At 40.1% G+C, this 16544-nt stretch overlaps 1 protein-coding gene across 1 annotated transcript in view; it reads left to right on the plus strand.

Moving 5' to 3' along the window:
- Positions 1 to 267: 267 nt before the first annotated feature.
- Positions 268 to 16544, plus strand: part of LOC109040448 (docking protein homolog) — a 43008-nt gene continuing 26731 nt past the window's right edge. The window contains exon 1 of the mRNA XM_019056402.2: positions 268 to 509. Within this exon, the coding sequence (XP_018911947.1) occupies positions 432 to 509 (78 nt within the window). The 5' untranslated portion in view covers positions 268 to 431. The remainder of the gene's footprint in view (positions 510 to 16544) is intronic.

Below are 16544 nucleotides of genomic sequence, written 5' to 3' on the forward strand. Positions count from 1 at the left end.
AAATTCAGAGATTTTCATCGAAAACGGGTTTTTTCTTTCCGCGCGCCGAAAAAAAATTCCGCGCGCCAGAAAAAATTCCGCGCGCGCAAGAAAAGGGTTTTGACACTAACGGCGTTCCATAGTTAACCATCCTCGGCGCAGCTCGTATTCTCTCGGCTCAGCTCGGTTCACCCGGTCTGTTGACCATTCCAAGGTCATTCGAAGGCCCGTTGTGGATTCATCCCCGTGGCGCTTCTTATAGCGAAGCTATTTGTTATTCTATGATCAGACTGATCACTGATTTGGCTGATTAATATGTAGATGTAGTGAGTGCTGAGTGATCAGGCATTCGGGCAATTACTTGATCATTTCCGCTGGCGACTGCGGCAGAAGTAAATTAATTTTGAATTCTATTATTACTTGATGAATTTATCAATTGTAAATTTCCGGGAATGTCAATGGGTAATGAAAGTCCTTTTAAGGAAGGGTATTTGCTTTTACCCCCTCACGGTGTTTTAAGTCAACTGAAGGTAAGTATGATCAATGCGTTCTTACTTTTAGTGTTAGGGTACGCAATGTATAGACATTAACTTGTCATGTTGGGATTATTGAGTGCATGAGAGTCACTGCGTTGAAGCGCTGTTGTTATCAGTCTTTGAACGTTGGTTTTCTAGCCTTCTGTCTGCCGAGTGTATCAATCTTGCAGTTTTTACATAGTCGCTTATGGAGAAATTGCGGGCTGCGAGTGTTCTTGCGCATTCATTAATTTAACCAATAGACATTATTGCAAATTTTAGAATATAATTTTGACTTACATCTTTGCCAATGAGAAAAGGTTTTGATCTCTGGGTTTTTATTTATACATTTGTCATGTAACACCTTGCGGAAAGCAACAACCCGGGAATCTCTGTACAAGTCATTTGCCAGTAGCAGCACATTAATTTCAGGAGTACTAGACAAAACAGCCCTCCAAAGCTGGACTTCATTAGCGCTGTAGTATACAGCACTCCTGCACTCTGTGGTCGGAATCTCCAGCAATAGAGATGAAGTCTGTTTCAGCCAACTTTTCCTTTTTCATATTAGGGGACCTCTGTTGCTACGTTCAATTTTTGGCAAACTGGAACAACTAGACGAAATGCGGCTATCATTGATTAGTCTGCATTCATTCATCATCTGCATTTTGACGGTGTAAGTCGGCAATCACATAACTCGGTTTCTGACATCGCAGACTTCCTGTCATATTTTATTTATGAAACGGAACACTATTCAATGACAATTCTTTGAAACTGCCATGATTTTTCTCACCTGTGCCAAGAAAATTCCGTATAAACTTCAAGAAATGATGTCAACGTGTTCTCCTATAAAAAATAACGTAGAGGCAGAAATTTTCAGACACCACAAACGAGTTATGTGATTGCCGACTTACACTGTTGATTTGCTTAATATGAGTCATAGGACTATGATGAATTGCTGCATGAAATTTAACAAACAATCAATTAAAACTTAGTCCATTGATTTCACAGTTGAGTAATAAACCTAGATGCCCAAGTAGCACAGATTGCAATAAGTAGCAATTGCATAGTCAAAATATTGCAATTCCACTGAGTGTTGTGTATGTTGCCTATCTCCTATTTGAAGAAGCCCCCATTTATTGAAATTTGTTGCAGTAAAAAAATAAGTTGCGATTTTTCATTGCATTGCATGTTGCCTATCTTTCTGACACATGAAGCTCATTTTATTGATCGTTTAAAATCAGCAAAAATCGAAAATCTTGCAATTTAATGGTTAATCAATTACAATTTTATTGAAATCAAATTGCAATTTAATTTCAATATTTTCGTTGTACTGTGTTACTTGAGATGGGATTCTATCAAATCAGAAAACTGACTTTTTTTGACCAATTGTTGGAATTTCCAAAACGGAAATAGGTACGACAACTTCACATGATTACCTTGAGGATGACTAAACTATTCTCAACAGTTTACAACTGAACATTACATTTGGATCACATTTAGCAAAAAAGAACCTGGTTACAGTGTTATTTTCAAACTGGTGCGATGCCCCTTTTACTTTTAAAGAGACTTATTATGCGTACAGTATCAAAATTGACCCCATTATTTTCCTTTTCCTTTAAAATTACTTAACAATTTTTTTGGTGGGAAGCAATGGCTGTTCACTATTCAAGGAGATTTTTCACATAATTATGAAGAAGGAACATTTTTACAACACTGCAATTGCACTGGTTCCTTTTTGCTAAAGCGTCCAGCCAGAGTTAAGAAATTTCATGAAAGATTATAAAAAGAAATTTCATTTAACACGCAGAATTCAGGATTAAACCCTTGAAACTTATGAATCTCCTCAAGTTCATTTATATTCACGTGGTAAACTGTGAAAGGGAACTATAGAAATGCCCAGAAAGTTGAGTAAAACAGCAAAAACATAATTTTGAATTTTTTATCTTAAATTTTGGTTGAACACACAGCCGTACCGGTTGAACACCAAAATAAATTTTACGGATAAAATAAGATGTTAGCTTTCATATTTGGAGCACAACAAATGTCTTGACTATAAAGAATCCTAGTACCCCCTAATAGTATATCCTTCTTTTTTGGTACAAAAGGGAGGGATCTTGAACTATCTTTGAAACGATTTAAATGATTTTTTCATTTGTCTCTGATTTTTTCAGAAATTAACAGTTTGAAATTTGAGGTTCCCGGGTTCGAATCCCGGTGGTGGCGACAAATTTTCATGGAACTGACGAGTGGATCTGTAAGCAGAATTCGCTCGGCCTTAATCCGTGAAAATTTGTAAGCCCGAGCATGGATGTCTACCAAACTCCCTGATGTCTTCGGACAATAAATAGTGCCTATAGATGGCTGTAGATTCCTAAAGGAATAGAAGCCACTAAACTCTCAATAAAAAAAAAAAAAAAAAAAAAAAAAAAAAAAAAAAAAAAAATTTGAGGTTAGGGTCCCCGGTCCCCCTCCCCATGATGAGCCAGAACTGCCAGCAGAAGAGAAAGAGTAAGAGAAGACCAGAAGAGAAGAGCTGAGAGAAGACCGCGCTCCAACTGGTCTAATTGACGAATATTATTCTCTTTGAAAATAAAAACAAATTCTTTTAGAAAAAATAAGCATTTTTGACATTTTGTTGGTCGAAAGAAATTTCATTGGGAAAAAAGAAAGAACCCCGCACAGAGCATGGGCTCAGCGGCTCTCGGTGAAAGTTGATGAAACTTTAATAGATTGTTTTAAAGTTCATAATTAAGGGAAAGCCAAAAAATTAGCTCACTTTTACGAGTAGAAGCTGAGATATTCGCGATTGAACCCGGACTTATTCTGTGCGGCGGAGGTAAATGGGCGCTCCGCGTCGCCGTCGCCTTACCTTGCTCGAGCACTTCGGCCAGGAAACCCCCTCTCCCCACCAGGTAGCTACGATGTCGCATTGTTTACACTCACAAGGGGAACTTACGGACCTGCCGCCTCCGATTGGGCTGAATTTTTTTTACAGACTCTATGGACCAATTCTAGAGGTTAAGTTGAGCCGTTTTCCCGAATGCGCAATAGGAAGGGCGTGAAAAATTCCCAAAAGTTGCGTTTTCGGCGTGTGATTTGGTCGTGCGGCGCGTGGCAACACTGAAGCAGCCTCTTGTACCGCTTTATCGGCCTGAAGGTTTCATCGGAGTCCGGAACCCTACTGCACACGTACTGGCTCCATGATAGTGATGTCCCGGGTTCGATCCTCGACTTTTTATTTTCCGCATGATCACGTAACATTTTATTTTTAATTCTTCATCCGCATTTATAAATCAAGCAGTTCCGATCACTATCCCCCCCCCCCCCTCATTTTACGTACATTTTCCCCCGATATTTATTCACATTGACCACATATAATCGTATGAAACTTCATTGATATAAATTAATGAATTAAAAAGCAAAGGGCTAAAATAATGTGTTTCTTGCTGACCCTTGCCTGCACATGGGTTTGGCGTTGCTCTTCGATTTATTTACACATTACATATTTTTCCAGGAAAACATTGGGAGATAATGTAGTAACAAATAAGGTTTTCTTTTGCTTTTTAATTCATTAATTTATATCAATGAAGTTTCATACGATTATATGTGGTCAATGTGAATAAATATCGGGGGAAAATGTACGTAAAATGAGGGGGGGGGGGATAGTGATCGGAACTGCTTGATTTATAAATGCGGATGAAGAATTAAAAATAAAATGTTACGTGATCATGCGGAAAATAAAAAGTCGAGGATCGAACCCGGGACATCACTATCATGGAGCCAGTACGTGTGCAGTAGGGCTCCGGACTCCGCTGAAACCTTCAGGCCGATAAAGCGGTACAAGAGGCTGCTTCAGTGTTGCCACGCGCCGCACGACCAAATCACACGCCGAAAACGCAACTTTTGGGAATTTTTCACGCCCTTCCTAATGCGCATTCGGGAAAACGGCTCAACTTAACCTCTAGAATTGGTCCATAGAGTCTGTAAAAAAAAATTCAGCCCAATCGGAGGCGGCAGGTCCGTAAGTTCCCCTTGTGAGTGTAAACAATGCGACATTGTAGCTACCTGGTGGGGAGAGGGGGTTTCCTGGCCGAAGTGCTCGAGCAAGGTAAGGCGACGGCGACGCGGAGCGCCCATTTACCTCCGCCGCACAGAAAATAGTCCGAGTTCAATCGCGAATATCTCAGCTTCTACTCGTAAAAGTGAGCTAATTTTTTGGCTTTCCCTTAATTATGAACTTTAAAACAATCTATTAAAGTTTCATCAACTTTCACCGAGAGCCGCTGAGCCCATGCTCTGTGCGGGGTTCTTTCATGAAATTTCATTCGATGAAATTTCTTTTAGCAACTCTGCGTCCAGCCCACCTACAAACTAGGGGCCTCAAAGAGCCTCATCGATGGAACTGTTGACTGTTGCCTTTCAAAGATCATCGGGCCGACGATCTTTGAGGGTAACCGATGTGTTCGGGATACATCACAGATCAGATCTTGAAATTTTCAAGGCATTCCGTGCAGAAATGGCTGAGAAATAGAAGAATTAGTGCCAGTTTGAGAGCCCCAGTTTGTACGTGGGCTGGACGCTTAAGTAGGGTCCATTTGTCCATAGAGAAGAAGAAGGAGGTGTTTGCATTTAGGGCATCTTGGAATTTTTTTGATGAAGTAGGTCGGTAGTTCGGTATGGCGACTTTTATCATCGATTTTCTTGGAAATGGCGTAGTTCATGGAAAAAATGCATACCACATAAAGTGTTGGAAATTATATCATGAGTTGATAAAGCAAACAAATCGGACGTTATGGTCCGGTTTTCATGTTTCGAATTCCGGATTTTGCTGACCAGGTTGTACCGACCTCTGTCACAGGGTACACAATCCTCAAGATGCAAACACCTCCTTTTTATGCCATGCACCAGTCAGTTGCGCATCGTTTCAGGGTCGGTACGTGATGTGGGACCATAGTGTAAGGAGGTGATGTACAATAGATTATTCTGTAAAATATAAACAAATTTTTAATATACTGTGAACTTAACATTTTCTTCACAGAAAATTGTAAAATCATGCAAGGCGGATGAACAATGGTGGTCGCATTTCGTACCCTCTGGACTATGGACGTCACACGGTATTGGGTACATGGGGCGGCCGAGGCCGGGGGGGACTAGAGTCCCTTTATTAGTCCAGGCGAACAAGGAAAAGAGCCTGCAAAAATCCCGGGTAGCAATGTTTTCATCGATTCTTATGTAATTTTTGACGCTGAATCCGAATTTCAACTTATTATCAGGCATTACATTCGGACCGGAAAGTTGCCAAATTTGGCAAAAATGGCCTAAAATCGGACTTTTTCCCGGATTATGGCCTGTAACTTGCCAAAAATTGATCTGACGATAAAATTAGTTATTTTCAGAAATAAAGCTCGTTAAATTTCCTATAAAGAAGTTCCTATAAACTTTTTTGCTCATGGCAAAATCAAGTGCGCTGGCGGGCTCCGAACTTTGTAAAATGTGCGAAAATTGCGCATACTGTAATTTGTTGGGTTATCCTTATTATTTACATCAATTAATTTCTCTAGGTGTAAATTTTATCATCTTCACTTAATTTGTCCAGAAATTACTCGTCGGACGATCCAAACATTAGACATCGGGCAAAAACCGCGAATAACACAATTTTTGCTCATTTTTCAAAGTTCGGAGCCCGCCAGCGCGCTTGATTTTGCATTGAGCAAAAAAGTTTATAGACACTTTTTTATAGAAAATTTAACGAGCTTTATTTCTGAAAATAACTAATTTTATCGTCAGATAAATTTTTGGCAAGTTACAGGTCATAATCCGGAAAAAGGCCGATTTTAGGCCATTTTTGCCAAAGGCAACTTTCCGGTCCGAATTTAATAGTGCAAAGTTGAAATTCGGATTCAGCGTCAAAAATTACGAAGGAATCACTGAAAGCATAACTACCCGGGATTTTTGCAAAAACCGCAAAAAAATGCATTTTTCGTTCATTTTTCGAAGTTCGGTGCCCGCCAGCGCGCTTAATTTTTCCTTGAGCAAAAAAGTGTATAGGAACTTGTTTATGGGAAATTTCACGAACTTTTTTTTTAAAACAACCAAATTGTCGTTAGATCAATTTTGGACAAGTCACAGGCCATAACCCGCAAAAAACCAAATTTTCGCTCATTTTTCAAAGTTTGGAGCCCGCGAGCGCGCTTGATTTTGCCTTGAGCAAAAAAGTTTATAGAAACTTTTTAATAGGAAATTTAACGAGCTTTATTTCTGAAAATAACTAATTTTATCGTCAGATCAATTTTTGGCAAGTTACAGGCCATAATCCGGAAAAAAGTCCGATTATAGGCCATTTTTGCCAAATTTGGCAACTTTCCGGTCCGAATTTAAAGGCTCAAAGTTGAAATTCGGATTCAGCGTCAATAATTACAGAGGAATCGATGAAAACATTGCTACCCAGGATTTTTGCAGGCTATAGCCCTTTTCATGGCTTATTTGCCTGGACTATTATACCGAAGACATAAAGACGGAGTGCTCGTATCTGAAAGCACAGGGAAAAGTGAAGCCTGATTTGTTGCTGGGTGCTTGTGTGAGTGTGTAAATGAGCGCGGGAATCCATGGCGGCAAACGGAAATTTGATTTGAACTTGTCCTCTTGATTTTTCCACATTTCTTCTTCGAAACGTATTTTAAATGCTTAAAACGAATATATTAAGAAAGTTAGGACTGCGTCCTACTATAATACGCCAACTTTTGCTCGGTAATAGGTAGTAATCTCAGATAAAGTTAGTTTTTCTTCTGCTCATGATGGTTCTGCAGGTTCAAACAGGCCGTTATAGTTCTAGATGACCGTTACTCCCAAATGAAATTAATTGGTCGACAACGGACCAAAGCTGACCTAAAGTTAAAAAAATATGAGTGGGTAAGTGAATTTGGGCAAAAATCAACCTAGAATACTTTGTTTCCGCAATTTTATTTAGTTCCCGCCCTACATTTGAATTTCAAACTTGTCCCGATTTCGCCGCCAATCCTCTAGCCAATAGTAGAGGTGGTTGAAAAGAAGCTTCATTTTTTGCTTTTAGCCCTCCGTCTCTATGTCTTTGCTTTATACTGAGAGTCAAGACAATGTGGATCCATTTCTGATTGGTTCCTGTATTTTAGGCCTTCGCAGTGTCACAAACGGGAGTAAAGATTACATTTTCACCGATTGCAAAGATGATAATCTGGAATGGACCAGGGAATTAAGGGTTCGGCAAGGAACAAACGGAATGAGAGAAGGAACGGAGAAAGGAATTTGAGAATGGGCCGATCAAAGATTACGAAAAACGTTCAATTTGTGTAATCTTCATTCCCGTTTGTGATTCCATGAGGCTTTGTCTCCACGGGACGTTTTCATGGGATTTGTCCCATGTTCGAAGCGCAGGAATGAAACTTCGGGGATTTTTCCCAGTTACCGTCTCCACGGGACGGGGCTCATACAAACAGTCCTGCGACTGGTTTGCAGGTTGCGGGGGAAGATAAACTAGTTAAAGTCGAGTATTTAACCGGGATTAAAATAATAATTGCACTCAATTGACAATGAGACACATAATTTTAACGAAACAAACATGAACAATGGAGTAATCGACAAAATATCGCGCGCACCATTCGTTTTCACTTCTTCCTCTCTCAGTTTCTTCTAGGGGCACAAGGATCAAACTTGGTACTGGGAAAAATATTAACCAACTCAATATTTTTCCCAACTTCGCAAGTGAGATTTTTCCCTGGGACAAATCCCGTGAAACGGCCCGTGGAGACAAGGCCAGAGTTGCTAAAAGAAATTTTATCGAATGAAATTTCATGAATTTTTTTTTTCTTTTTTCTTTCTTTTTTTTCTTTTTAGAAATTTCATCGAATGAAATTTCGTGAAATTTCACAAGAAATTTAATGAAATTTCTTTCGACCGACAAAATGTCAAACATTTTCTCTCAGATTCAAGAAAAAGTAAAATACCTACCTACTTACTGATCTCAAAATCTAGCACTTCAAAGTTCAAAAATACAGGTACTCTACTCATGTGTCAAATATTTCCTATTTAAAAACAGAAATACGTTAGCGAAGGAAACTGTTAATTCCTGAAAAATCATTTAAATTGTTTCAAGGATATAGTTTAAGATCCCTCCCTCCCTTTTGTACCAAGAAATGAGGTGAAACTATTAGGGGGTACTAAGAATTCTTTATAGTCAAGAAATTTGTTTTGTTCCAAATGAAAGCTAACGTTTTACTTCATCCGTAAAATTTATTTTGGTGTTCAACCAGTACGGCTGTGTGTTCAACCAAAATTTGAGAAAAAAAATTAAAATTATGTTTTGCCGTTTTACTCAACTTTCTGGACATTTCTAGACATTTCTAGACACTTTCTGGACATTTTCTTTTCTTCAGTTTACCACGTGTGTTTAAAGAGACTTAAGGAGATTCATAAGTTTCTAGGGTTTAATCCTGAATTCTGTGTGTAAATGAAATTTCTTTTTATAATCTTTCACGAAATTTCTTAACCCTGGACAAGGCCTTCGGGGGTGTTGTCTTGACTCTCAGTATAAATGGACTTTAGGGGGACCGGCTCAACCTCGGATTGCACGGCAAAACCCGTACCCTCCTGACGTCACAACGCTCCAAGATGGCAGCCAAAATCGAAATGCGACCACCATTAGCTGCGTTTCTAAAGTCTCCGGAGAGCTCTCCGGAGTTACCCAGAGACGTAAACAACCGTTGTTCTGACTCCGGAGAAATTACCCGGAGACTTGCTCCGTCAGTCTCCAAACTGCTCTCCAGCTCTCCGACCTCGAGAGGTCGGAGAGCTGGAGACCGATAGAGTACCTATGTAAAGAGAGTATGGCTAGAGCACCTTTATAGACAGAGTATGGCCATTCGTATCTTTTTACTACAGGAAAACTGTTCCGCTTTTTGATTGGTCAACGAGTTTTTAGGCTTCATGATGCTCTTACGACCGTAAATAAACAAACAAGATGGCGGCTCACCGTAACATCGATAAGAAGATAAATTTGACAAAAATTTCAACTATACGGCAGTAACAATCTAAACTAGCATATCTACGAATAACACACGAGAAACACATGAAAACATTGTAGTGGGGCCGATTAGTGGAAAATATCATAACATTCGTGCACTTCTGGAAGAAAGCATGAAAATTTCAGGGATTCATCTCTACCCTATAGACTTTCGATTTAGAAATAGACCCCAAAAATCTGAGTCCCCTGGGGGGGCAGGGGGCCCCCAAATTTTGAATTTCGTATAACTACTGAACGGCTAATGTTAGCGTAATTTTTTACAGTAGGACGATGGGAAATTTTATTAGGAACAAAAATGGTTCTTTTGAACTTTTCTGTGGGATCGATATTTAAGGTGTGAAACGGGAAAAACCATCGGGGGACGGGGAGCCGGCCGTTCTGAGGCAGATCCGCGCGCTGCGCTGCCTGCCCGGGACGCGCGCGGCGGCGGAGTACGGTGTTCCCGACGAAATAGCCGCTTCTCTCGGTTTAATCTCAACGGTGCGCAGTTTTAAAAATAATTATGAATTTACTGTACTGCCTAAATACTTTTCCGTAGTGATATAAGCCCTGCTTTTTATTAGTAACACCTAAAAACAAGCAAAAGGCGAAATACTCCAATGCAAAAGTGCCGAGTCAATAAGAGGGGTCGGTCATCGCGCATCACGCGTCTTGTTTTCTCTGAATACAGAGCTTTTCCTATCTCAGTACAGAGTGTAATACCCTTTCCTCACGTAAGTTTTGTAAAGGATTACATTTTTTAAGATATTAGAGCGAAATAACAAGTTTTAACATACGATTTTGACCCACTTTTTAATGACTATTGGAAATGGCGGATCCTTGATAACTTATTTTTAGTTTATTTTTCACGTTACTTTCGGCGAATGGGACCATAAGCTGCTTACATAAGCAAGAATTTTGCAAAACTTGATGCTAAGACATTACTTGAGGAGTAAAGAGGGGGACTTCACATTCCCTTCGCCACCAAGGTTACCAGATTTCCTTCATTTTCCTCCAATATCGTTTTTCGTTCATGTTAATTGGTTTCTCGCAATTGCACAGGTTACATACGAAACATTCCGACAATGTTCTTTTCTCCTCTTTTTTCCTCCAGCCAGGCAATAGAAGTTTTCATTTTCATGAACTCCCCACTCTTTCAGTTATTCAACAAATATGCATATTTCAAAAAATAGAACAATACATTATAATAAATAATAAAAAAGCTTTTATACATTATAATAAAATAGCACTAAAAGAAGATATCTGAATCCTATCGCTTCTTTTTATCGAGTCACCCTTGAAGATATTATTGGTACTTTCCACGAGACATAAGAAATGGAATGAGTAGTAAAAAAATCCATGTATATTATTTTTCATTTTGTTCTACGGAGTTTGGAGTGGAGTTGGTAACATTTGTATTGAAAAAAATATTAATGTAGGAGGAAAGGACTCTATGCACGGACCCCCCAAAATCGCCCATTTCAAAAGTTAACGAAATTCATACCAGTGATAGAGGGGCACTTCCGGCCTCCAAATCCAGGGTTGGTTTAGTCCCCAGCCCCCCGAGTGCGACGTTGCCATTTTTTAAAGTTGAAACATGTTAAACCCCATAACTTTTGAGCAATTAAAGATACGAAGGTGCGGTTTGTTTGAGTCGATAGAACATAAAAAGAGCTATCGTTTCGTATATAGTTTCTATCCATCGTTGCCAAATTTACCCAAAAATCGGCAATTTTTCGATTTTTTCAAGGTGCAAAAATACGGTTAACCTAAAAAAGTCGGTATTGGGACATCACGTAGGAAAATAAGAAACACGCGTAATTAAAGCCCTTAATGTGAGCTTTCCAACGGTATATCGGTTTTTCCGGGGAAACGATTCTATCGCGAGATACAGGCCTTCAAAGTCCGACTTGGCGTACTTTTTCGAGGTCCCGCGTCATTCGCACCTCAAAAAATTAGTATTGTGAACGCTGGCAGAAAAACGAAACTCACATGTAATTAAAGCCCTTAATGTGAGCTTTTCAACGGTATATCGGTATATGTTTATTTAGTTCCCTGTTTCACGTCTTATTTAATATGACTTGGGACGTGCACTATCACGATGGGCGAAGAAACAAGCCGCGACAAAATTGTTTCCCCGGAAAAACCAATATACCTTTGGAAAGCCCATACAAAGGGCTTTCATTACATGTAATTTTCATTTCCCTATGGACGTGCGCAGTACTGATTTTTTGAGGTGCGAATGACGGGGGACCTCAAAAAGTACGCCAAGTCGGACTTTAAAGGCCTGTATCTCGCGATAGAATCGTTTCCCTGGAAAAACCAATATACCGTTGGAAAGCCCATACAAAGGGCTTTCATTACATGTAATTTTCAATTTCCTATGTGCGTGCGCAGTACTGATTTTTTGAGGTGCGAATGACGGGGGACCTCAAAAAGTACGCCAAGTCGGACTTTAAAGGCCTGTATCTCGCGATAGAATCGTTTCGTCGGAAAAACCGATATACCGTTGAAAAGCTCACATTAAGGGCTTTAATTACATGTGAGTTTCGTTTTCCTGCCAGAGTTCACAATACTAATTTTTTGAGGTGCGAATGACGCGGGACCTCGAAAAAGTACGCCAAGTCGGACTTTGAAGGCCTGTATCTCGCGATAGAATCGTTTCCCCGGAAAAACCGATATACCGTTGGAAAGCTCACATTAAGGGCTTTAATTACGCGTGTTTCTTATTTTCCTACGTGATGTCCCAATACCGACTTTTTTAGGTTAACCGTATTTTTGCACCTTGAAAAAATCGAAAAATTGCCGATTTTTGGGTAAATTTGGCAACGATGGATAGAAACTATATACGAAACGATAGCTCTTTTTATGTTCTATCGACTCAAACAAACCGCACCTTCGTATCTTTAATTGCTCAAAAGTTATGGGGTTTAACATGTTTCAACTTTAAAAAATGGCAACGTCGCACTCGGGGGGCTGGGGACTAAACCAACCCTGGATTTGGAGGCCGGAAGTGCCCCTCTATCACTGGTATGAATTTCGTTAACTTTTGAAATGGGCGATTTTGGGGGGTCCGTGCATAGAGTCCTTTTATCATGCAGGTTCTGATCCTTTAAAGAACTTACTCGAAGGACCAGTACGTCAGGAAGAAATTCATTGCATTTCTTCTTTTTCAACCCACCAAATCTCGTACCGATTTTTGATTTGTAAGTATGTCAGAGAAAATTGTCAAGAAACGGGACTTGCAAAATATGCAGTGCACAAAACGTACACCTTAAACTTTATCGCACAGTATAACACTGATCGAATTAGCTTTAGAGATTATCAAAAGGTTAATTTCTCGTCAAAATATCAACAAATCAGTCAAAATCAGTAATCAGTAATCAGTTGCAAAATTACCGAGATTGCGGGATATCGATTGATGCGCGATTTAATTGACGACATAAGAACAGGATAGGTCCCCAGTAGGCGCGACTTCCTATGACTCAAATGGAACGTTTTTGCAGATTAGCGGATATTGGCGGCTATTAATTACTTAATAATATTCTTTGTACTGTACAGGAAGCAGTCCAACGAATGTTTTATGGGGGTCTTTTATCCCTATCAAGCTTTCTCAAGATTCTTTTGGCGTTTTTTCGGAGCAAGTTTTGAAGGTGGTTTTGGTCCTCTTAAAAAAATGCCTAAACGTAGCAATGATGTACCAAAATGTTCCTTAAAGAGAGGAGAATAAGCATGTTTTTATGTATACTCATTTTTTACAAAATTAGGTTCCCCGTCTTCAAAGTCTGGCTGGAAGCCGTCTCCCAGGAACTTTAGGGTATGTAAGCATATTTAGATATCATTCTGGTGGCGCAGCACCGAGAAACAGAGAGAGAAAAAAAAACACTTTAAAATAATTTTTCAGGTCATCGTGGTTAACAAAAAAGATTTGTGATTTTTAGTCCCCCCCCCCCCCTTCACGAGACAACTGTGCGTCAGATGTTATTCCGTTCAACTGATGTCTGATACAGTTATCTCGGATGCTTTAATAAAAATTGACAAACCCGTACAACAAAACATCCCCGAATTCCAGCACTTAGCCCCTTCTCCTTCTCCTTCTTTTGCCGTGCGCTCACTTGTATACATATATTACCTGCAAAAATTAAGCCCTATTTTAAGGCTTTATAGGTAGTACGATACATTTATGATATTTTTAAAACTGCGCAACGTTGAGATTAAACCGAGACAAGCGGCTATTTCGTCGGGAACACCGTACTCCGCCGCCGCGCGCGTCCCGGGCAGGCAACGCAGCGCGCGGATCTGCCTCGGAACGGCCGGCTCCCCGTCCCCCGATGGTTTTTTCCGTTTCACGCCTTAAATATCGATCCCACAGAAAAATTCATAAGAACCATTTTTGTTCCTAATAAAATTTCCCATCGTCCTGCTGTAAAAAAATTACGCTAACATTAGCCGTTCAGTAGTTATACGAAATTCAAAATCTGGGGGCCCCCCTGCCCCCCCCCAGGGGACTTAGATTTTTGGGGTCTATGTCTAAATCGGAAGTCTATAGGGTAGAGATGAATCCCTGAAATTTTCATGCTTTCTTCCAGAAGTGCACGATTGTTACGCTAATCGGCCCCTTTATTGTTAAGGTTAATCTTCAGCTGTAGTTCCGAAAAAATCCACCACGTCGCGCTGCTAAAATCCGACTCCGAAATCAGTGATTATTTAAATATCACAATAGGTACCTATCTTAAATTCTAAGACTCATAAGTTCTAGCAGCATACGTCTGGAATCCTTAGAAACAAACGCGAGCTTTGAAAGTCTAATAATAAAAGCTGTAAATTGATCCCAGTTTCTCTTACGGGATATCTGTAAGTGCGAGAGAGACAGCTCACGGTGGGAGAGAGATATCTGCCAACTGCTGAGAGCGATCAAGCGCGATTGGTTGCATCAAGGTCATCATGCTTAACCCTACTTTTTTCTGGGATCAAATTGCAGAGCTTCAGAAATGACTTTTCACGTTGTTTTTAGGGTCAATAGGAAGAAGAATGTTATGGCTAGAACTTATAACTCTTCGATTTAAACAGAAATTCCTTCAACTTTTATAAAAGCTCAAGGACTCACGTGGAGCTGTACGGACTCTAAAATACAGCGGTGGCGCCCCCTGCGCGGAGAAATTTCTTACTTCACGCAGCTGTAGATAAACCTTAAATCGCCTTTCACCTTTATCACAGGAGGATGTAAGATGTGCATAACCTCAAATTTGCTTGCTGATAACGGCCATTTTGTTTGTTTATTTACGGCCGTAAGAACATCGTGTCAGCCTATTTTTTTCACGCGACCAATGAAAAACCGGAACAGAAATGGCCATACTCTGTCTATAAAGGTACTCTAAGTATGGCCACTGGGCCCCATGGAGAGGCTTAGGACCCAAAAATGGCGGTGCTTTGTTTTGGTTTTTGTGGATGGGAGGGGGGTCATTGCCAACTTTTGACGGTTATCACCAACCGCACTTGCTACCAACCGTGCTACATCTGAGATAATTTTTCTCAAAAATTGCACACGATTAGCCTTAAAAATATGTGAAGAAGTCGCAAAGGTGCATTTGGGCAAATTCTCGTTACGATAAGCAAAGAAGACGACATTTTAAGTCATTTTCCATTACATTAATTTATGGCGTCCGCCATTTTTGGGTCCTAAGGGCTCCATTCAGCCTAAGATGGCTGAGCCAATCAGAGGTGGTAACACCAGTGGCCATACTCTCTAGATACCGACACGTAGACTGACGTAAGAATATAGGCGTTTAGCATTCTCGCGCCTTTTTTTCTGCTTATGCAGTGAGTTTTATAATTTTCAAATATTCAAAGATGAAAGTGTTGGTAGATTTCATTTTTAACTTTGGGAATATAGAAACTTAACCTAAAATTGAAGTGTAAACAAAACAGGATCCGGCGGACCCAACAACGCGGAGAGACTGGAGAGATGACGTCAACCCTCTGGGTAATTCTCCGAGACTCTCCGCTCCCAATCCTCCGGAGAGTTTAGCAACGCAGCTATACTTAGGCCTTGTCTCCACGGGCCTTTTCACGAGATTTGTCCCTGGGAAAAATCCCACTTACGAAGTTGGGAAAAATATAGAGTTAATCAATATTTTTCCCAGTACCAAGTATGGTCCTTTTACTCCTAGGACCCACTGAGAGAGGAAGAAGAAGTGTAAACGAATTGTGCTATATTTTGTTGAATACTCTATTGTTCATGTTTGTTTAGTTAAAATAATGTGTCTAATTGTCAATTGAGTGCAATTATTATTTTCATCCCGGTCAAATATTCGACTTTATCTAATTTATCTTCCCGCGCAAACTAGTCGCAGGACCGTATGAGCCTCGTCCCGTGGAGACGGTAACCCGGAAAAATCCCAGAATTTTCATTCCTGCGATTCGAACTTGGGACAAATCCATGAAAACGTCCCGTGGAGACAAGGCCTTTAGGTAATCCGCCTTGAAATCATGAGGAATAATTAGGAAAAGTCTTAGTGAAATGGATGCATTCACTTTCACTACAACGAATGAACTATTAGAGAAGACTCTGCAACACTGCAACCGAGAAGTGCCCTTTTCGTATCCAGTGCCTCAATTCTGACCTGGGCCCCCTGCTGTCAAATAGTGGGCGTCAATATCACTTGCAGTGCACATGTATCAATTAATTGATTGAAGGACTTGGAGAACAAGGCGTATAAGTGCAGTTTTTAAGAAAAAATGGACATATTCATGGACCTAACTAAAAATAGTTTGAAAGTATATTCTGTGAAATTCCCTACTAAAACGCAACCCAAGTTAGACTATTAACCCTTCAGCACGCCGTCTCGCAACAGTCTTCCAAAAATCTAAGAATACTCCAGAAAACTCCCGAAAAGACACGGCGAAAGCCTCGATTTAATTGCGCATCGCCTAGAGAAAGTTTAAGAGAGTTCGGACAATTTCATTTTCAAATTCATTTCATTCGAGAAAAGCTATCGTCAGTCATGACACCTTGC

The sequence above is a fragment of the Bemisia tabaci genome, chromosome 1, assembly GCF_918797505.1.
Source record: "Bemisia tabaci chromosome 1, PGI_BMITA_v3".
NCBI classification, from domain to species: Eukaryota; Metazoa; Arthropoda; class Insecta; order Hemiptera; family Aleyrodidae; genus Bemisia; species Bemisia tabaci.